The 24062-nt window shown below is 37.3% G+C and overlaps 1 protein-coding gene across 1 annotated transcript in view; it reads left to right on the top strand.

Annotated features, from left to right (window-relative positions):
• The window catches only part of SLC1A3 (solute carrier family 1 member 3), a 70782-nt gene that overhangs the window by 12019 nt on the left and 34701 nt on the right, over positions 1–24062 (top strand). Inside the window, exon 3 of the mRNA XM_075078778.1 lies at positions 8600–8737. Within this exon, the coding sequence (XP_074934879.1) occupies positions 8600–8737 (138 nt within the window). The remainder of the gene's footprint in view (positions 1–8599; positions 8738–24062) is intronic.

The raw sequence follows: 24062 nt of genomic DNA, 5'->3' as shown, positions 1-24062 counted from the left end.
ACAAAATCCAAGGAGGGGCTGCTGCATCTGCAAGTAAAACCAACATGCAGGTGCCCAGTCATAGCTATAAAGATGTTTCAGGAGTTCAGGTGCCTCCAGAGATAGGCAGTGGCAGGCAGAGGTTTTAAGTGTCTTAATTTTGAGCTACAAATTAAGTGCCTATGTATCTATGTTAATCTAGATCTAAATTCCTATAAAATACATTAATATTAGAAAATGTCTCTGGATCTCTGCAGATTGTAACTTAATAATGATGTTAGAAGTCTGATGTGATTTTTTTGGACGGTAATAGTTCTTGCTGGATAAAGTAAATCTTCAGGGACAGGTTCAGGAGGCCCATGTTCCTGACACACTGCAGCTCTGTCTCCTCAGTGTAGCTGAGAGCACTATGGCACTCTCATGACCCCTGAGCAAAGGTAACACACTGACTTCTCTTTGGATGCAGGAAACAACTCTTTGACATCAATGTAACTCTTACTTCACTTTACATTTACTTTTCTCTGGACATGTCTTGGTTTACAGCCTTAGAATTCTGTCCAAGTGGAATTGGAGGTTTTTTGCCTGATCGTAGAACCACAGAATCATAGAATGTCCTGAGTTGGAAGCCACCTGCAAGGGTCATCGAGTCCAACTCCTGTCCCTGCACAGGACAACCCCAAAATTCACACCGTGTCTCTGAGGACGTTGTCCAAGTGCTTCTTGAATATTGTCAGGTTTGGCACCGTTCCTGCCTCCCTGGGCAGCCTGTTCCAGGGCTCCACCACCCTCTGGGGGAAGAACCTTTTCCCAATATCCAACCTAACCCTCCCCTGACACAACTTCCTGCCATCCCCTTAGGTCCTATCATTAGTCACCAGAGAAAAGAGATCAGCACCTGCCCCTCCTCGTCCCCTTTTGAGGAAGCTGCAGACCGTGATGAGGTCTGCCCACAGTCTCCTCTTCTCCAGGCTGAACAAACCAAGTGACTTTAGCCACTCTTCATACAGCTTCCCCTCTAAACTCTTCACCAACTTCGTGGCCCTCCTCTGGACACTCCCTGGTAGCGTTGTATCCTTAAGATACTGTGGTGCCCAGAACTGCACACAGTGCTCAAGGTGAGGCCGCATCAGTGCGGAGCAGAGCAGGACAATCCCCTCCCTTGACCGGCTGCAATGCAGGGCTTGATGCACCCCAGGACACGGTTGGCCCTCTTGGCTGCCAGGGCACGCTGTTGGCTCATGTTCAACTTGCCGTCAGCCAGAACCCCCAGATCCCTCTCCATGAGGCTGCTCTCCAGCCTCTCGTTCACCAGTCTGTCTGTACATCCAGGGTTGCTGGGCCCCAGGTGCAAAATACAGCACTTGCCCTTGTTAAACTTCATATGGTTGGTGATTGCCCAGCTCTCCAGTCTGCCCAGATGTTTTCTGATCTTTCAAAGCTTAATTGAAGCAGGAGTTTCAGGTAAATTGCTCGATGTCTGGAAGTCTCAGAGAGCCCCAGGGTGCATGTGTGCATGCACAGTAGACTTTTTAGCATGTGGGCAATGACTTTAGCACTCCCAGAAAGTATCAGGCCTGCCACAAATCATCCAGTTAAGAGAGAAGGAACCTACCACACTAACAAACATATATACACCTATACATGTGAGATTCTCTGCTGGGTCTCTGTCAGATGAGAGCTTTAAGAGATAGTTTATAAAGCCAATTGATACTTGGTCTTCTTCAGGTCTGAAACAGAAACAGGTTCACGTGGAAAACATTTCCTCTAAATTCAGCCTCAGAAGAAGAGAATTAAAGGCATTTTAAGCCAACTATTAGCTCCAGTTCTGGACTGCCATAGAAAGAGTAACTGGTTGCTTAAGTGTGTGTTTCTGTGATTGATTAAGCCAGTCCTACCTCTGTCTCTGGCTGTATATTTCCACCTCCAAATGTTTTCTTCCCTCCCTTGCCATCACACCAACACCACCATCATCTAGCACAGCAGTAAACCTGTCCAGGAAACTAATTTGGCAGAAGTCTAACCCAGTAAAAAATAGTCCTCCCTTGATTAGCCCCCAAATGAGCTCATCTCAGTATCTGACAACTACAAGTGCATTAAAGTAAGGACTTTGGGCTTCTCCAGTTTGGTGAAAAGGAGACTCAGGGGTGACTGCATCACTCTCCACAGCTTCCTGAGGAGGGGAAGTGGAGAGGGAGGTGCTGGTCTCTTCTCCCTGGGATCCAGTGACAGTGTGTGGGAATGGTTCAAAGCTGCACCAGGGGAAGTTTAGACTGGACATTACGAAGCATTTCTTTACTGAGGGGGTGGTCAAACACTGGAACAGGCTTCCTAGAGGGGTGGTCAATGCCCCAAGCCGGTCAGTGTTTAAGGGTCATTTGAACAGTGCCCTTAATAACATGCTTTAACTTTTGGTCAGCCCTGAAATGGTCAGGTGGTTGGGCTTGTAGGTCCCTTCCAATGGAAGATATTCTATTCTATTCTATTCTATTCTATTCTATTCTATTCTATTCTATTCTATTCTATTCTATTCTATTCTATTCTATTAAAAAAGATCAGCTTAAGTTGTATTCTCCTCCTGGCTGTATCAACTTGATGTTCTCCATGGCATTACTCCCCTCAGTTTGATGCTATACACACCCTTCCTTATCTTAGTTATTTGCCTACCACAGGACTTGGACATAAGAGACTGTAACCGGCTCTCCTGAACCAAGGCAATTTCTCCTTTTTTGGAATGAAGACTCATGAAGTGCTTTTTAGCACTTATTCCATCAAATATACTTTGTGTGAAGGACCTTTAAAGAGGGTCATAATCTTACACCTTTAGGAATAAAAAGGACAGAGATGTAGTAAGGCAGGACTGATTACTGTATAATACAAGAAGTAGTTCTCAAATGCTTAAGAGCAGTAACTCTGCTGCAGTCCTAAATATAATGAATTGAGTAAAAAAAAGTAACTAGTTAGCTTCTAAACTATAATTAGCATAGTAAGAGCCAATCTTTAAGATAAAATTATTAAAAGTAACAAAACAATCACAAAGAAAAGTCTGCTGCAGTATTTAGGTGTTGAATATTTTGGTTGGGTACCTAGGATTTAGGTTCAGCAAAATCATTTCAAACGGAATATACCTCCCTAGGTACATAAGGAAAACCAGAAAGTAAGGAAAGAGCAGGTGATATACAAAAGGGTGGGGAGGAGGATCAATATAAAAATGGGGTGGGGGGTGAAATCGAAAGCATGCAAGTGAATTGGTGGTTCCTGTGGCAGGCAAAGAAAGAGATTAAGATTGTAATTTTGTCGGCAGCTTGAAGTGTCCCTTATCACTAGAGAAGTTATTTACCTGTTGGTATCAAGTTACAGTTGCAGCCTTATCTGAAACTGGTTCTTAGATGAAAAGGTGTCAGAACAGAATGGCAAATTAAGCAGAAACAAGACCCAAAGAACAAAAGCATTCTTTCCAGACCTCTGCAGGAACATAATGGCTGTGCAGCTAACAAAAACATACAGTGTCCCATTAAGAGGAGCACAATTCTCTTACTGACCCTAGCCCAATCTCTGTTGAATAAAATGTTATTTGCTTGCTGCTTACAAGGTTTTCTGGAAAAGCACTATTGACAGCTGTTACTTTAGTGCACTGTTCTACCTAGTTTACATATTCTTTCCAGTTATTATGAAGTTTTCTATTTCTTCCCAGAAAAGAGAAAGTAAAGCCTGTACCTCATCTATTAAAGGAAAGGACATTGAAGCGGACCTCATTTAACAGTGTTTTGAGAGTTACAGAAGTGTATGTAACTCTTCCTCGTGTGTTTCAGTTGAACTGGCAAGTGCTAATATGGAAAAGGCAGATCTTGCACTCTCAGGAATATATCTCCTAGTAATTTCCTCTTGAAATATGCTTGAGTGATTTTTGATCAACTGAAAAGTAATACTGCTATATTTCCTACTTTCTGTATGAAAATACGGTACGAAGCATGGACATTTTAAAAAATACTAACTCCAAATAATGGTATGGTCTTAATTCCTGTGTGTTTCTGAAATAAGATAGAGACTAGAAGCTCATAAGGATTAATTTTAAAAATTATTACTTACCTTATTTAACAAAACTGCTGCTATTGTTCACTTTAAAACTTCATGCCAGCTAGAAGCTTCCTTATTCTCTTAAAATTATTAATTATTTGAAGTGGTGAAATAACCAGTCCTCTTTCTTTGTTAAATTTTTATATCTAATTCTTCTAAGTAGGCCAAGGAAGAAGATAGATTCAAGCTTCCCTAAACTTCTTGAATGAGCATTTAGATCTGAGTAAAGCCTCATCTCTCATCTTCCAAGAGTTATGGGTGGTTTTATTTTTAACTGATGTTGTGTTTTAAACCCATGTGTAGGTGTGCAACCTATTTCATCTGTGCAACAAAAAGAGTCATGTGAACAAGCTCTCTACCATTGTGAGATCAAAGCATTCTGTAATACAGTTAAGAACTTCATTTTCCCCATGGAGGATTTTAAAGTTCATTTTCAAATTCAATTTAGGAAATTATTTAGAATTTGATGATATTCTAGTAGATCACTACAATTCAAAAAAGAAAAACCAAAACCAAAACCAAAAACAACCAAAACAAAAAGAACCAAATCTATTTCTAAAAAACTGAGTATTAAAAAAATATATTTTTTCTTGCATCTTCAGACCTTGATTTTAGTGCTCACTTCATCACACTTTGATGTTAATCCATTTAAGAAATCTTATATAGAATGTTGTATGTTTCTTAACAGTTACAGCTATGCCCATAGCTTTTAAGTCTGATGTGAAGACTTTGCTGTTTTCTTTCTGGTACTGCATCCTAGAATTGAAAACTCTAGGCCATTCATAAATTTATTCCTACATTAGGAATAAGCAATACCAAATGATATCTGCCATTTTTGCCATTTCCATCCCATTCCCATCACTCTCAGAATTATTTTCACCTTCTGCTCCTTTCAAGTTTTAAACATTCTCTTCAATGCATTCATACAGATTGAATTTTATTTTTAACATCTACGTTGGTATAAAAATGCAATAAAGTGGTTTAGTTGAAGGATTGTTCTGACTGTCATCAGGATTATCTGCAAACCAACGTTTCCATAAATTTTACTATATCATTGACAGAATGCCTCAAAAAAATTTTTATAAATCTAATCTGATTTGCTTCTTCATTATGAACTGTCTAGATTATTCAGCAATTTGGATCTGTCATACAACCACTGTATACACATGTAGAGAATTCAGCTCCTTAACTTAAACAAGCACTACTGATTTTTGTCCAGAAAAAGCCTAAAAAATTCTGTTGAGAAAGATACTCTTCCCTGCAGTGCAGAAATGGTACACTATTTAGCGTTTGAGAAGTCAGGCTCTGATAGCGTTGATTAGTTGTTCTTTTCTGTTACAAAGGGTATGCAGAAACCTGCACAACAGGTTGTAGGAGCTTGTTTCACACACGGCTTTGTTCCCTTACAATTTTCAGAATTAATCAGAAACTTGAAACTTTTACTGAGAAAGGCCAGCTCCAGTATTTAATCTTCTCAGTCTTGATCATGGAGGGTGCTAAGCACAGCTCTTACTACACACAAACAGACATGGATGGTTTTTTAAATACTGCAAATATATCTTCCAAAGGTTTAGTATGTTCTACCAGGTCTTACTGCCCAATTTTATTTTGACACTTTGTCACTGTGCCTATCTTTAAATCATCATTGTATGCTGTCATCTCACTATTTAAAGCCTGTGAATGTAGGTTCTGAGAAGTGAATTCAAAGAATTAAAAGCTACCTTGCCAAGTTTGACTTTTCTGTTTCAAGTTCATAAGTTTTGTTGTTAAAACTTTGTGAGACATGATGGTATTACCTCTAGGTATTTAAACTCAGAACAGAAAATAAAGTTTCATCTCTGTATATTACAAAATCAAGAGAGACTGGTAAAATCATGCAGTTCTTGTTTCATTGTCACAGACTACAATGAGGAAATCATTTGCTTAAATTCCTCTTGCACTGCTAAGATCGCTATGCGAACAAAATTTTCCGAAACGTCTGTGAAGCAACTACTACTATACCTATTTTACAATAGGCAAACTAAGTCAGAGAAAGGTTCCTATGGCTTAGGCATGACTGCATATAAATTAATAACAGTGCTAAGGGTAAGGCTGAAGAATACATAATTATTGCATCTTGACCCAGTTCACCAGAATACGCTACCAGGGCACATTTTTATCACATCACAAAAATTTTTTTGTGAACTACAGTGCTGGGCAACCCTGTAATTATGCACAAAGCACTTTAGGAAAAAAAAAAAAGCCATAATTTCTGGCCTAACAGGTTTACATGGATCTTCAGAAACTTACTGTAACTACCAATATTATTTATTCAAACAGCCATCTACTCAGATGCTGATTGTCTCTTACACTACTTTGTACTGCTCAGACAGTAGTGGACCAGATGATCAAGCCCTTACAGTATAGCATAAGGACTAGTTCTTATAGCAGCCTCAGAAACCCTTACTAACTTCAGTGAGGCTTTGTACTAGTGCAGAGATTAATTCATGTAGAACTAATTGCATCACTGTGGCCCAAGTAAGAAACTGGTCTAGCTCTATTTGCTTGTTACCCAGTTGTCAAAATGTAGTGCTCATTAAATGCAGAAACAAAGGGTCCAGACGGATTCTTTATATCTGATAAATGTGTTTCCCATGTAAAAAGCAAATAATCAGTAACACTGCAATAGAATTTAAAACCTTATTGAAAAGAGGGAAACTCTAATAAAGGTATTTTAATCACTAATAATTCAGAAGCCCTTCCTCTATGCAGTTTATGATCTACTTATGCAAAATGCACTTTGACTACCAGATCCTAAAGAACATGAATAAGACTAAAACAAATGCGTTCTAGTTCCACCGCTCTCTTCCATAGTGTGAACTCCACGCTTGGTTCCAGTTGTGCTCTAATCACTCTTCTCCCTCCCTGTAACACTGAGATTTTTCTGCCCTACACAAGACATTTTTGGACTCGTCTAACCTGCTGAAGTCCCTAACAACATGGTCAGTCGGACAGGGGTCACTAACATCAGAATCATAGCTGTTTCCTTGCATCAGCAGATGGCAATAAGCTAGTGTAGGAGGCATAACAGCATATTTTAGCTAGTAAAATTTGGCATGAAGATATTATCTGCTGGATGGATGTACCAATCTAAAATCTGATTTTAAAAACCCCCAAACCACAAAGTGATTAAGAATTGGAACTAGCAGTTTCCAGAACTAACCAGTGTTAGATGTTATGTCATTTTCAGGACATGACCAAGTTCTAACATGATCTAGAAGTGAATTTGAATGCTCTGCTGCCTAACATCACTGAAGTTGCAGTTTCATGAAAATTTTTAGGAAGCCTAAGTCCGCCTATCTGCCAAGAAGGGCAGCGCCAGTCTTCTCCAAGGCACATTTCTATTTATTCCCTTGTGAAGGTACCAACAATTGTGCAGCCTTGCAAACAAATTTCCTCAAGGAATTGACCTGGCTGAAAACTAAGCCAGTTAAAGAAATTCTTTTTGCAGCAGGATTAATTCTCTGATCAAACTTTCTGTGCAGCCACAATTAGCAGAAGTGCCGGTACTAGACAGTGTGGAAGAACATGGAGTCAGGACTGAGAAGGAGGGATAGTTGCATTTCACCATCTGTATGGTTAAGTAGTGTTCCAGATCCTGGTTGGATATAGAAAACCTGCATCAGGTAGGCACCAAACCATTTAACATTCAGTAAATTGTAACTAGTTATGTCAGTTAACCAAATAATCAACCAAATCAGCAAATAAAGCAGTTGGTGCCAAGTACAGGACAAAATCTGTGAAGTTCTGGCTGAGAAGTTTAGGTTGCCACATGTCAGCCTGTCTGTGGCTTCCATTTGTAAATATATCTCAAGAACCATTTATCTGTTCCCAGCAAGATAAATGGATCCAGGCACTCCCTTACCACACTCCCTTAGGCATTGAAACCCACCACTTAATCATCCAGTAAGACCTTTCAACCCTGATTAGCTGCTTCTTTGCAAGTGCCTGTGTTTCTGAAGGTAGGCCTCTGTAAAGCTACTTACCTCCTGATGCTGTTTTGCTGTGTAAAGAGCTAACCACAAGGAGATTTTCAAATATGTCTGTCCTGGTTATCTCATCCAATCTGAAGCACATCTATAGGATCAGGCCCCACAGAGTAAACAGGCATGGACAAGACTTCTGAAGGTTGGTAGCTAGTATGTATATGCATTGCATATATGATTACATTCAATCCCAGGAGTCAAAGCAGTTGAGTGCAGTAGCAGGGACTGTTTCCTTTTCATTAAAGCTCAAGATGTAACTTTTACATTAATCCAGATTTTAAAAAATAGCAGCATGAATAGCCTTCGAACCTGTTAGAGTGAGAAAGAATTTAATGGCTTCAGTAGGAGTACTCATAATAGTAGTGGATATTTGAGAGAGCAAATCAGGAGTGCAATCTGGGGCATAATAAAAACTGCATGTTACAATCACATATGTCAAGTAAGTACTATACAGATATTCGTGTTCAGATGTCACTACTACTTTAGAAGAATAAGTCATGATATCTTTTCCCTCTCTTCAGGTGTAATCCTTGGATTTTCTCTCCGATCATATAAGATGAGCTATCGGGAAGTCAAGTACTTTTCATTTCCAGGAGAACTACTCATGAGAATGCTGCAGATGCTGGTCCTACCACTAATTGTATCCAGTTTAGTCACAGGTAAAAAAAAGAAACTTTTTTTTGTTCTTTTAAATAATTTGATTAAGAGTGCACACACCAAATCGTAAAAAAAATGAATATTCCATGTCTTACAAGTGTTATAACCTCCAGAAGGTGATACCTTTGCTATTGCTGTTTTAGAGACAATGTAACAAAAGGTTTGAATTAATATACAAAGAAACTAAAAATACTTTTCCGAATTCCAAGACAATCTAATTGTACAAGTTACTATATGTAGCTGCTATGAAGCTGATTCTGCACTCTACTTTCTTTTCTTTCTTTCTGAAGAGGTATTTCCTCCACAATATCCTATTGTTATCAAAGATAATGTATCTCAGAAAAATAGTTCCAGGACCCAAGAGAGTTTAAACTATTGATCATGGGCAATAGCCCATGCCTGTAAACCCAGATCTGCAAAACATCTGTCTATCTCCCAGTGTGTTAGCAACAGATTAGAAAAAAAATAGGTGATAGATGGGATAGATTAGATAGTTTGGAACAAACTTCATCCCATCAGTTCTGGTTTCCTGTCTTCTGGTCAGCAACTCTATTAAGCTTTAAGCCCTTTTTACGAAGTTGTTCCTTGAGCTAGAGATATAATAATTAATTTTTTTTTATGATGATGTATGCCTTGTTATTCTACTTAAGTTTAATGGAAGATATTTTTTTATGAATGTTCAGGATGCCCCTGTGTTGTATTTACCCCATTAATTGTCTGAAGAAAAGAAAGCATGGACTTTGGTCGTCAGCATATCAATGGTACAGCTTGGAGAACTTAATCAAATTCACCCACTGTGCAGTCCTAGGATCTAAACACCTAATACACTACCTTAACTGTGAGAGGATCCAGAGACTATAAGCTATTCTCTATTTCATTGATTTTTAAATATTTTAATATTCAGACCTCCTCTTACATATACAAATGAGCAGAGATCCCATCTTCACAGATACCAAAGATAATATGTATGTATATAATCTCTTAATACCACAGTTAACAGGGTATTCACAGTTAAAAATCATTTGCCTCCATATATTTTAAGAAGAAAGTAAAGCTTGTTTCTATAGACACGTATTATATGGATACTGAAAGCTTAATTCACATTGAAATTAGAGAGACATCTATAAATCTTTTAGGGGAAACAATGACAGGTTTTATTCCCAACCAGTGTATAATTCTGTTACATGTCATGTCTCCTTGCTGTCTTGTCATCCTTTTCACCTGCAGAAGTCCCCAGGTTGGCTGGACACTGATAGAAGAACCATTGAAAGTAGAAAAGAAGGGACATTTATCTTTCTTCAGTGTCAGCTGAGACTGGCACTGCTGCCCATTTTGTAGGATGAGCTATTGCAGGAGGAATTACCTGCTCAGCTTCTTGTAACTCTGCATCCATATTGGTTCTCTGAGAGAGCTCAAGGTAAAACAGAAAATTAGGTAGATCGTTCTACGTAAGGACTGGGATTCACTTTCAAAATTCTAAGCAGAAACACTTTGTTCAGGTAAAGATGAGCAAATCCACTTCAGAGAGTCACAAGTGTCACAAGGAGCTGGCCTTGTGATAAAACAAGCTCATTTGCTGTATCAACAGGCCTTAGCATAGATATTGTGAAATAGCAGAACAATGAGTTTCCAACAAATTCTATTCCGGAAAAAACCTTCTGTCTCTGGATTCAAACAATACCCTTCTTTTTGATAGCTTTTTTTTTTCTTTAAAATTCATTGGAGCCCTTTATCCTTTTTCATACCCTTTCTTCATAACAATCATTTCCTTTAATATATAATGGCTTTTGGCAAAGAGAAATCTTATCTGAGATTTGTCTTATTATCATAGAAGTGCCTTGCAATATTAAGCAGATAATTTTTAGAGTTTCCCTTTGAGGTAGAGATGGTAATTTTCAAGGTGAATATGAAAATTTTGAACTTCTTTAGTAGGGCAGGGAACAACTAGAGAAAATTCAATGCGATTCACAAATGACAGATTTCATTCTCTTAAAAAAACGTTAAATACAACAAGGCTATATCTTTTTTTCATGGGATTAAAAGACATTTCCCAGTTTATTGCTAAAAACAGTGAGAAAACTGTTTCCTACACTGAACAATACCACATTTAGCATACAAATTGATTTTTTAAAAAAACATGATTTTACATATTTGCTGCAGAACTCTGAATACTCAACTAAACATACAGGTATTGAATATCTAAATAATAATGAACTATAACCTTTACAGGTGTACTACTGTGCAATTTTATAGATGCTATTTGTTTCTTTTTTTTACACATTATAGGATAATTCATTGGACAAAAGTCTTCCGCTTCCTGAGTCAGTCTTAAGACCACTCTTGGCATCCATGACCCAAATCTCTTATTTCCTGTGTTTTGTTTGGCAAAGCAAGATGGATGCCTCTTAACTAACCTCAGAAAGATTCCTCCAGGGTCTTGCACACTGATAATATAATTGCTTCCTCTGATTGTAAATGATCTGAATAAATATTTTTGCTCTTTGCAGGCATGAGAGCATCTCCCAGGTATGATGTTCTGGGCTTCCATTTGTATTTATGTCTGTGCTCAATATAACTGGTTATGACAATATCAGAACATATGGCCTCTGAGGTATTAGAAATAGACTGTGGGTGATTATATTCCTTTGCAAATTTTGTGAATGTCAAAGAAATTGGAACAATAAAAACAAAGTCATAATTACAGAAGCTGTGGACTGAACGTGAGAGATAAATTAAGAAACTGAAGACTTCTGCCATAGAGGTAAACAGTTCTGACTCTTAGTCACAGACTCTTGGGAGAATAAACTATAAAAGGTGAAGTCAACCCCGACACATTTCTCTATAGCCTGTTTTGGTACTTTCATTAAAGAAGAAATGCAGGATCACATTCAGAGATTTTACTCACATTTGCTTTATGACTTACCATTATTGCATGTGGCTCAAGCAGGTATGCTGTTTTCTCCATGAGATTGTATCTTATCTTCTGATGTGTGTGCTACCAGGCATGTACTAACATGGAGAGAAAACAGAGGTTATTTGCATTCCTTTCACCATCTTTTACTGTTTATAGGAAAAGATGATTATATGAATATCTGTATTCTTCATCTTTTGTGGCTTAGACACAAATCCAGCTGCCTACTCTATGCTGTTCTTTATTCTCTACAGTCTTTCAAATGGGAGAACTAAGTCAGCATTCCCAAACAGTACCTCTTACAAAGGCAAAAGCAAAATTAAAGCACAGTATATGGGAAATAACATAAATAACCAAATAAATAGATTAAATTCCCATTTGGATTATTTTGTGGCCAAATCTGGCCTGAATTCTTATACAAACACTGGGCTGACAATTCTGCTCCATTTCTGTTTTGAATTTTCTGCAGTTACAGGGGTTCAGAATATTGTATACCTTCTTACTCCATTATAACTTGAAGCATTTGACATAAAGAATTTGCCTGACATAATTATTACAAAATATGCATTGTCCCTAAAAGGTATATGAAATAAATACATACATACATACTAACAATTTAATTCACCATGAAATAGGCAAAGACTGCAAGATTTGTACTAGCATTAAGAGCACTATGCATTAATATTTTTTTAGCTGCCTCAGCAAGGTCATAATGAAACTGAAATTCCAGCCCTTAAAACTGACCCACAAGTTTCATCTGCATGTTTCAGTTATTCACTGAATATAAGGGGATCCAAATGAGGTACCTTAACCACACTATGTATTTCCTGAAATCACATTCACAAAAATTGTTCATGATGAATCTTTATAAAAAGCATAGTTGGAGCACAACATTTGTGACAAACATTAAAGTTAGAGAAATTTTATCAGGGTTATTTGCAAATATTTTGCACAATTCTGGCTGTAGCTCAGTCTGATAGACAGGCTGTTTCTCCTTCCCCAAAATCTTGGAAGCTTGGAATTGAGTTGTACAGGGACTGCTACTTTTAAATGCAAGTAAACTAGGATTAAATTCTGAGCTTCCTTCAAATATCTTTGTCTGGCCTTCAAATATCTTTGTCTGGTAAAGTATAGCAAAGCATAAAAAGCCAGTCAAAATCTGAGACTAATTTTTGCTGCACATTGCAGAAATAATAATAATAAAAAGTTTATTTACTAACATAAATCAAGCTGGTGGGAGAGAAAGGGAATGTAGAAACAGTGAAGCAGCAAGGTCTGCTGGCTTGCCAAAGATTATACAGCAGGTCAGCAACAGCAGAATCAAGCAAAGATCCCAATCATGAATCAGTACAACACACTGTGCATTAGATGATAATGTTAATGAACAGATGAACAGATGAAACTGTTAATGAGAGTACACAGTACAAATGAATCTTAATCACAGACCAGGATTTTGTGTGCAAGACCCTATGCAAACACAAAGAAAAAGACTGTGAATCTTCTTACACAAAAGAAGGCTGTATCGTAAGACAGTTTAGAAGACTGAGTATGAAACGTTTACTTCAGAGGTGAAAAATATCTTATGTCTTATTATGTTTATATTCACTCCCCTTTCTAATTCCATTAATTACATGAATGTCATTCATGGATTCTGGAAGATACAGAAACTTCCCTGACTCTGATACAGCCTTTCAATAACTGACTACTACAGCCGCAACTGCAGGAGACAAAAGTGACTTTCCTTTGGGCAGGCTCAGAGGCACAAGGTTTTGTCCCCAGACTTTTTCAATATGTTCATAGTATTTACCACCACAAAAACTATGGAAAGTGTTGACAAAGTACAGAAAGCTGGAATTTCCATGTGTGGATGCCTCTTAACTATTCTCTGATGTACATATGATGCTTGTGATTTCAGCTACCAAAGGAGTGCAATGAATGGTGAAAATGTTAAAAACAAGTAGTAAGGAATATGGGGTCTCCTCACTGAGATAAAAACAAAGGTACACAAAGTGAATCAAGTAATAAAACAAAACATGAGTAGAGATCACAATTAACAGCCAAGTTGCAGATCCAGTTGCTTGAAATTACCTATAATGAAACAAGGATAATATTCAAAGGAACTGCTGAACTTGAAATAGCCTCCAAGCCACTCCCTTACATAAGTCAGGAAAAACGCAGCATCTGGATATCAACAGATTCAACTGCTGAAAAGCCAAATTTTGACCAAAGCAATTTATGGATGTAAAATGTGGAAAATTTTGCTGTGACATGTTGTATAACCTTATGCAAATCGTGTTTCCCTTTTATATTTATGCTTTCCCTTTTCAGATGTACTGCTGGAGAAGTTTTTTTGCAGCAACTAGGCAGGAAAGAAGATGACTATATATGACAAATTTTAACGGAGGCATGTAGATTAAGTTGTCACAGCTCAGCAGATGCAAAGCATATAGCTGTTTTAGTTATATCACTGTAGATATGGAAATAAGCAAATAATTACAGCAAGAATGGTACATGGGGCCATCACTGAGACAGTTGCTGTAGAAATATTACACCCAAAGTTACCTAGTGACTGCTTGCAGCTAGCTATGATAACATCACCAATAATTGGATATGTATGAATGGACCATATTTTTTTACTAGATACAACTCCTTAACAGGAATATGTTAGCCATGAAGTTAAAAAAAAATTCTTCTGAAGCTATCAAATGGTGTGATGCACCTAAACTAGTTTGTATGATAGAGAACTGTGATACAATGGCATAGCATCCCACATCCAGATAGCAGCTGTACCCAGTCTTCTGTAAAGAAACAATTTTAGAAAATAATGCAGTCTCACATTATTAAAGAAATTGAGTTTCCTATTTGCCTTTGCAATATTTGGAATGAGGCACTAAATGACCTATAAAGTATAATTGGATGCAAATGCTATTAAATCTTATGAAAACACCTATCCTCTAGCAAATTATTAGCATTTTACATTTTGACAATTGTAATGTTCTTTATTAACATATTAAATTAAATTAATAGCAGCCAACATAAAGGACCAAAACTTTGAATTTGCTCATCCTAACCCCTCACATCAGAGCACACAATAGGAAGGTCTCATAAAGAAACCTGTGTATGACCTCTTCCTAAAAAGAGTCTGGGAACCCACCCTGTGTCTAGGTTTGTGGAAGCAGGAGCCATACTTCATGAAATCTCTATGTATTTCCAGTGTTCTCCTGTCTGCTTGCTGACAAGTCTATTGTGGAAAGAAAAACACCAAACAAACATACTAAAAGGTCCCAGGTTCTCTCTCATATGAGCCACAAATGTTTATGGTAATTTCAACAGATGGAAAGTCTCTCATTCAGCAGGAGTCCAAACAGGGGAACAAATACTGTGGAGCCACCATTATCCTTCTCCCACGATGGGCCTAGCAGTAATTCCCTTTAATTAATTCTGGGAGAACAGACTTATAACCAGTGTCTTTGTGACGTCTTGGGTACTCACAGTAAAGCTGGAAGCCAAAAGTGCTACCAAAAGTCAGTCTTATTCTTCTGCATTTCAGTTTAAGAAACACAGCATTCCTGATTCAGTTCATATAGTTCATACATGAAAAGTGAGAAACAATTAGTCAGCTTCCTCAATTTAGCTGATCATTAGAGCAATGAACCCATTTTCCAAATTCTAAAAATTGGAAATTTTCTAATTTTCCCAAAATTCTCTGACTTTTGCATGTCCTGAAGAACTTATTTTAGAAGTCGAAGTAATCAAAACACATCAAGTAAATTAAAAGTTTTATACTGATCTCAATTGACTCTAGTTATAGGCAAAAGAAGAGAGCTGACAGATTCTCTGTCAGTGAAGCACTTTTTGGATTGCCAGTATATTTTGAGCTGCCTCTATATTTATATTGCAAGCTTCCTACAGGGAACCCAGTAGGTATCTCCTAAGCCTGCTGTGAATAACTAGTCCATGAACATCCCAGGAGTGTGCTATTTTTTTACTTTTGCCTTTCTTCTATCACATTAAATATTATTTTAAAAGTAACTTACCTTCTTTTTCAGGGAACTCTTCCCTCTTTTTCCCCCACTCAATACTGTATAAGCATATCAACATTGTAAAAGCTGAATTGCATGGCAGCTTTAATTTTATGCACTTGTACATTTCGTGCACACATCAGTTTATGCATTCGTTTAGGTATTTACGTATGGAATTTGCATAACTAGACAACACTGATCTTTAATTCGAACATCCAAATACTTTTTCCACAAATAAGGGAAAACTCATGCTTTGATTTTTGTATCTCCAAAACCCAGACTAGCTAAAAATGTGGGCATGTAAGTTACTAAGTTTATAAAGATCTCTGTCATCTTGTAAACTGATTTCCTGTAGGGATAAAGAAACAGCTGAAGCAATATTACTAGCGTTGATCCATGTTCTGTAAAAATTTCATCCCAAGCTAGCATCTGTATGGTAGGTTCAGGCCAACAGCAGCTGAAAATATACAAACATGAAACTTTACAGACATAATTACTTTAAACACATGCTCTTCAGTACCTGTATTACTGAATAAAAGAAATGTCTATCAAGTGTGGCATATAGCCTCTAATAATCATTATTTAGGCAGGCACTCAAAGATGAAAAAATTGGAACCTTCTTCTACTGTTCCCCCCCACAGTCTTTAAGAGAATGTGGACAGGACAAGTTTAATAATTTTGTCATTAAATTCTAGGGTATTTTGGATAAAAATTTTTAAAAGTTAAAAAATTAGTTTAAGTAGCATGCAGCTACATTTTGAAAAATCTATAAGAAAAAAAATTTAGGTTGGAAACTATTCAGCACCTGGAAACATAGGTTTTCAAGTCAAAACACAGAACTCTATGAAGATTCAGTGTGTGTTGACAATCAATTTGACTATGATTTCCTGAATATGTTTCCACAACAAATCTTTGTACAGAAAGTGCTCCAAGAGGAAACAAACTATACCCAGCTGGAAGTCAGAAGGCATTGTGCAATGCATGGATGTTAGAAAATCGTAAGGAAATGTCATACATGTTTGTGCAATAAATACACCTTTGGGTGGAACCACCTACTCAGAAAGTGCTATATATCTTAATCTATGCAAATAATAAAAGCAAGGAGCTACAGAAAGAATCATAAAATGAAAATATAACTCATTTCTGAACAATATCTGAAACAATTTTGCAATAGGAAATACATAGCAACCTATCTTCACAAAAGGCTGGGATAACATTCTGAGTGAACACAGATCCCAGTAAAAATTAAAATGCAGTAAGAGCAGAGATTAAATTCCTGCTTATAAAGACACTCTGTATAAAATAAAATTTCATTACAGCTTAAAAAAGAAAACATAAGCATGATATACAGCATCCAAACGCAGAAAGTACACAGCAGCATAGTTTTTGAAGTCAGTCTCTGCAAGCAATAACGCATAAACAGCAAGGGTGTTCAAGAACAAAGTCTGCAATAATTAAAGACTGCAAAATTTCAAAAGATCTCTAAAATCATTCAAGTTTGCTAGAAGCCCTTAATTAAATGCTGATTTAAATTTCATTGCAAAATTAGCTTTTCTTAGAGGACAACTACTTTTAGTTATTTCACAATATATTGAATAACAGCTTGTTACACACTTTTATTCAGTTTGCATTCTGCATAGAATTCTAACTGAGTTGATAATAGGTAACAACTTCCCATCCACAAATATTTAGTTTTGATTTTTTTATCTTAGCTCAAATGCATAACATCAAGACTTTGCTTGCTTACAGGCAAGTCACTGGCAAAACAAAAAGCAAAAACTATTTGGAAGAACATGTAAGAGTTAAAGCATCTTGCCTGAGCACTGACAGACCATTGTAAATCCACACTGTCTCTTTATTAGCATTTCTATTTCAATCAAAGGCAGAAGGACTAAAAATATCTTAGGAACAACTCAAAACAATGCTTTGAGTTTAATACAAACAAATATTAATTGGTTACAGAAAAATAACATGCCTGAAAAATAAAAAACTCAAAAATATTATTAAATGTAAAATTAGCTACATTAAATTGTACATGGACAAGACTTGGGTTTGTATTTTGTACAGCAAAATGTCTAAAATGCAAAACCATGTCTCCCCAGCATTTTGGGAATTAGGACACTGAAAGCAAGTATTTTATTTAGGATACTGAAGATAGGATCTGTGAAGACCAATGTTTTCAATAATGAATGGCTCTGTGATATCATGACAGATGAACTAGAATGGTGCCAAGTGCAAAGTAATACACCTGGAAAAGGGGAACATGCTACACCTACACTACACCTAATCGCAATCTCTGAGCTGGCCATTAGTACCCAGGCAAGAGTTCTCAGACTCACTGTCAACAGTCCAGAAAATTTGACCAGGCGTATTAGTGGAACGGAGTTCTAGTGAAATGCAAGGAGGGATTAAACAGACTACAACTTTTTGGCTTGAAAAAGACACAGCTGTGGAAGATTGCCACAGAAGTCAGCAGAAAGCATTAATCATTTGTAGAAGCTTAGATAAAGTAATGATTTATTATTATATCTTATAATTATTTTTCATAGTAAAGAAAATATGGGGTGTTCAATGAAATAAGTAGGGAGCATATTTATAATAAAGAAAATTAAGTACTTTTTCACACAGCACACAATTAAATTGTGTTGTACGGTGCCATAAGCCAGAAGTTAATAATTTCAAAATGGAACTAGAGAGTTCATAGATACAGCCATCACTGACTATTAAATTTGGGGAACTAGCAATTCAGGAAGGCCCTGGTTCCCACTGGTGGCTAGATCCAGGGAGGGCAAGCAAGGGCAGTGAACACTATATTTTTCTGTTTCTCATAGTCTTTCAGTAGGAATCTGTTGTCAGGTAGAGCTGAAAACAAATAGGTTGGCTGACCATTGGACTAACTGATGTCCTACAGGTTTATGTTATTTTTCACTCCATGGAATTTCTTATCAGATTGTAGAAGTCCCTGTTTTTACGTGTTAAGGTTTTACCTACCAGTTGCTCTAAGGCAATGACTACTGTCAACAGTTTCAGCTTTCTGACACACAGAGTTTTTTTGAGACCCAGTTCGAAATGAAGGAGAAACTCTTCCAGGATCTGAGAATCATCTCAACCTCAGCAATTTTAAATTCACTCCACTGATATGAAATTAGACTTAGAAATAAAAAAGGTAAGACAAACCATATGTCAAGAAAGAAGGAAAGAATTATGCACATTATCAGCAGCTCTTAATTATGCCACTCTTGGGAAGCTGACAGATAACAACAGTGTAAGAGCCATATCAAAGCATGACAAAAAACAGCCTGAAAACTTGTGAAGAGAAGAGTTACACTCAGAGATAGTTAGGTACAGAGAGGCTTCATTCAGGCTTTAACAGTTTCCTACTTCTTTCACCAATTCACCTCTAACCTGAACCCCATCATCTGCAACCCCATATCCTACATGTGAATGTAGCACAACTCCATCATATTTGCTTCCTTGTCAGTTTGTCTTTGCTATAACTGATCATAACAACCAAAAGAATCTAATCAAGAAAGTTCCTGAGGCTGCACTTTGGGGACACCAAGAACATTACTGGGAGTACTTGCACTCTGGCAGAAATAACATGTATCATCCTTTCATCAATGCTGTAAAATCCAACAGACACAAAGTACTTCTGAATCACTGCATCAGCTATACAGACCATCGCAGAAGGGCCAGCTGCAGACCAAATCATGTGCAGAAAGTTGTCATCTTTCAGAAACAGGAGACTGTAATTCTATCATTATGTCCTCCACCCTTTTTTTCACCCCTGTTTTTTTTCCCATTTTTTGATAATGGGCAGTTGTTGACCTATAGTATATTATTTCCATTTAATTCTCAAAATTAATTGCTGAAACTGCTACATGCTGTCCTTCAGCCATGTATTTGGATTATAAACTTCTACAAGGCAGATCCATCATTATCATCATTACCGGAGACAGAGATACTGAATACTTGTTTCTGGATAGCACTGCTGGATGCCCCACCTGAGTTCTGAGCAATGGAGAGTGAGAAAAGTCACTGTGCACCACAAGAGCTACAGGACTCAAGCCTTGGGTCTGGGTTCCAGTAAGATATTGGGTTCTCTGGAAGAGGAGGAATGTTGCCCAGCTAACTGTTCATCCTGGTATCTGGCTGCATGACACAACTCTCACTGGTGATGGAGGATAATAAGGAGAAAACAGAGCCACTCAGGACAGCAATCTCTAATGATTTGTTAAGACTACAGGTATAACTACGGATCAGCAACATCTGGAATTTGAGGTGTGTGCTAGAGAGTCACAAGCGGATCCTGCATCAGCAACAATTCCTTTCATCCAGATACTCCTGTTAGTGCATGTTTTTCTTTACTTTCTCTTTCAGGCTGTTTCTGAATATATTCTATATCCTCCAGTTCAGACATTGAGAAAAAAATGCAACAAAATATAAAAAATGCCATTGTATATGCATGAAGCATCTCTTCAGATATATCACTGCAAATATTTAAGAGCTTGCCTGGTTGCTAGGAATTGCTTTCCAGTTGTGTCATAGTTCCTTCTTCATAGTTGATAATTTTTTGCAGAGATGTGGCTGGCACAGGGTAAAAATACATTTTCCTTATGTCTTTGTTGCAATGTTGTCTCCAGATGAATGCTTGAGGCAGCTGTAAACACAGCAAAACTTTTGCTGAAACCTAGAATTTCCTTACAGAATTGCCAGCCTTTTTTAGTTAGGTGGAAAGTCTCTTGATGTGAAATTTTTCAGGCCCACACAGTCTGTTCTGTTTTCTTCATGCAAGTGAGTCCAGGGTGCTGTTATACTGCTGAAGTTTGATGCAACACTCTTGTAACACACCAGCAGCCCCAGAAATTACTGGTTTTTGCTGTGATGGCTTATTCTAGAACGCATCAGTTTTGGCTAGGTCTGGGCATACTCTGTCACTTCTATGCACTGCCTCGGATACTTTACTTGTGCCACCCTGATGACACTTTTCCCCATTTGCACAAGGCCTTTTTCCTTTGATTCTTTCTAGGACTTGATCTTCCCAGGTTTGACTGAATGATGGTACTGATACATACCACAGCAAAGTTAATTAAATTTACCAAAAATCCTATCTATGTCTCTCTCTGGAAGGTATCTAGAGTTGCCATCTGAATTCCTGAAATGGGGAAAAAGAAATTTCTACAGGCCTCTACTTGTTCTCAAGACTGACCTCTCTTGAGTTACCTGTCTCAGTGTTTCTCAGGTCTACAAAGTTTGTATTTTTTGGCATTTCTGGTCTTGGCCAAGAGTTCATCATTGTAAAGCATGGCATTTCCATCTCAAAGAGGAACATGTGCAATCGGTACAATCAGATTCCTCAGAGGTTTGTACACTTAGCAAAACAGGGCGATTTAGTACACCACAAACCTTCAGTTCCTGCTATTGTGAAAACAGTTGTCTCTAGCAAAATGACAAGAAAAGCACCTGGGATGGGGAGATCTTAAATTTTCATTCCTTGGCTCATGAGATACATAAGTTCCATGTAGTCCTTCTATTGATAGTATCTTAAAAGGACCTTTTTCTCTGCAGGCATCTATCAAAACCAGATACACCAACGTTGATCTACAAAGAGAAGTAAAATCTATTAGGATACAGAAGGACTTGTGCAAAAAAAAAAAAGTCTCATTATTTATGGGGCCATATTATGGCAAGTGAAAAGATAAAATTCTTTACAGTTTCTAACAACTGAATAGCAATTCAGTTCTAACACTGAGTAAGAAACACGCAAATAAAGAAAACAGTCAAGTGTTCAACTCTTATGCCAAAAGAAGCTTTCAGATCTTAAAGTTATTCTTAAAGACCCATCATCTCTGGAAGTCAAGTATCAAAGCAAAGATCAAAAATAGATCCTGGCTATATTCTGAAAACTCCAGAGTCACAGAACAAAGAGCATTTATTTGAAAAAATGTTGGGGTTTAGTGTATTCCAGTACTTGGAGAGCATGACTTGTAATTCTTGAGTAGTTAGAGTCATCAGGTCTGGTATTAACCTGTAAGCGATATTCATTTTCTCTACTTCCCTGAAGAGGCTGAAGGGCTTCAAGCACACCACAAGTTGTAAAGAGTTTTTTGGACTAAGCGCATGAACACAAACATTTATGTAGATGCCTCAGTTAAGCACATTTTCAGGTTCAGGCTTTGGTTTGTAATAATTATATACTTAAACAGAATTACAGTATACAACTATACTGCTAGCTCCTTACAGGTGGTAGATAAGAAAATGAAAATTACAGCATAATACTAGAATTATACTATCTGCACTAGAATTAACACACTGATGCTGATTCTTTCTTCCATAAACAGCTCTCTTATTTTCTCTCTACTCATATGCAAAGCTAAATACTTACTCTATTCTGATATTTTACCACCCACTTCTTAGATCTGAATACTTAGATAATAACAAAGATTCTCCAGTGAATATAGTTTCTTTTCAGAGCTAGAGAAAAAGTAGGTTTTGGTCAAGAGTTCACCTAATGAATGGCTATTTCATTAATGAATACATTCTTGCCCTGAAAATCAGCTTTGTTCAATACCTCCAATTGCAGTATGTCTTAACTCCCCAAACCCTGACAAGAAAGCTAGATAATCTTAGCTTGCTAAGCCTGCCTAATATCCATCTAAAGGCTAAGAAGCTGTCCAAAGGGCCCACATCCATAGAGAAAATAAAGCTTTCAAATTCAAGATAGAATGTTTTATAGTCATTAAAAAGTAAATGGACTTCTTTCCCATTCTGTAGAGCATCACGGTCTGATAACAACAGTGATCTTAAAAAAACCTCTTCTCTTTCATCTGTTTGGTTTAAAATCAGTTGATATTTTCTTTGGTATATCAGACATCTCATAGTAATTCATATCCTCAGTCCTGCCTGCAAGCAGATGATGCCCAGATGGCATCTGTATAACACTTGAATTGTGGAAGCCAAAACCAATTTTTCAGCTGTACTTAGCACTGTAACATCCTGGGAAAGAGATGAATAATTTTATTAAAAAACACTGATTACTGTCGTCAGGCATTCCAGAGGAAGTCTTAACTTCTTTCCATTCCCTCTTACAAGTCTGTAAGGTGGAGAAAGCAAAGCAAAAAATGTACAGCTTTGATGTTGCAAGGCTATAACTGAACCAGTGACCCAAAGAGGTCACTGAAACAAAGGAGAGAAAAGAAGGAAAACAAAAGCCTGTTCACATGAAACTCCAATTCCACACTTTCATAATGAGTTCTCAGAACAGCCTTAACATTATTACTGAACTGTGAAAAAGAAACCCAAATTATAACTTAAAATGTAATAGACTAATTTCAGCTAAAGTAATGACTCCTTAGTATTCATATGGCATATTACCAGAGGACCTTAAATTCACAAGTAGGAAGCATTATTTTTCCTAAAGTTGATTTGATTGTTACCCATTAAATTCTCAGGGAGAGATTTAGGGTGTATTTAAATTACTATTTACTTCTATGGTCCATTAAAAAGTGGAAAAATGCTTATGAGGTTATGCATTAGGGTGTTCTTATTTATTATTAAGATATTAATTTATGGATTAGAAGTGGTGTTTTAAAAGGCTGATAGTTCATAAATTAAAAAATATCTATACAAATTTTTTCGAATTATGTCTGCTATCTTACGCTCAATTCCCAACAAATTAGGAGGAGTATTAGCCCTAGCCGCCTCCATACTAGTCCTCTTCCTAAGCCCACTCTTCCACAAATCCAAGCAACACACAAGAGCCTCCCACCCTCCCTCCCAACTCCTGTTCTGAATCCTAGTGGCTAACCCCTTCATCCTAACGTGAGTGGGCAGACAACAAGTAGAACACCTGCTCATTATTATCAATCAACTAGCCTCCCTCACCTACTTCACCATCTTCCTAACCCTCTTCCCCATCATCGGAGCCCTAGAAAACAAAATAATCCACTATTAAAAATAGTCTAATAGTTTACAAATAACATTGGTCTTGTAAAACAAAGAATGAGGACTATACCTCCTTCTTAGAATTCTACCCAACATCACCAACCATTACCTCAGAGAAAAGGACTTAAACCTCTATCTCCAACTCCCAAAGCTGGTATTTTACATTAAACTGTTCTCTGATCTTTCCCCAAAACTCTAAACTGCCTGTATGGCCCCACAAGGTAACCCTCATACAATCTCCAACACAACAAAGTCAACAACAATCCCCACCCTGACTCCACTAACATTCCCACTCCACACAAATAAAATGTAGCCACACCACTAACATCTAACTGAACTGAAGATATCCCCCCATTGTCAACAGTAACCACCCCCAACTTTCAACACTCAACAAGACAAACAACCACTCTAATCACAAGTACCAAAACAAACCCCACACTATACCCCATA

Source organism: Phalacrocorax aristotelis, chromosome Z (genome assembly GCF_949628215.1).
Source record: "Phalacrocorax aristotelis chromosome Z, bGulAri2.1, whole genome shotgun sequence".
Lineage (NCBI taxonomy): Eukaryota > Metazoa > Chordata > Aves > Suliformes > Phalacrocoracidae > Phalacrocorax > Phalacrocorax aristotelis.
Note: the sequence above shows the minus strand (reverse complement) of the source record. Positions and strands in the feature narration are given on the sequence as shown.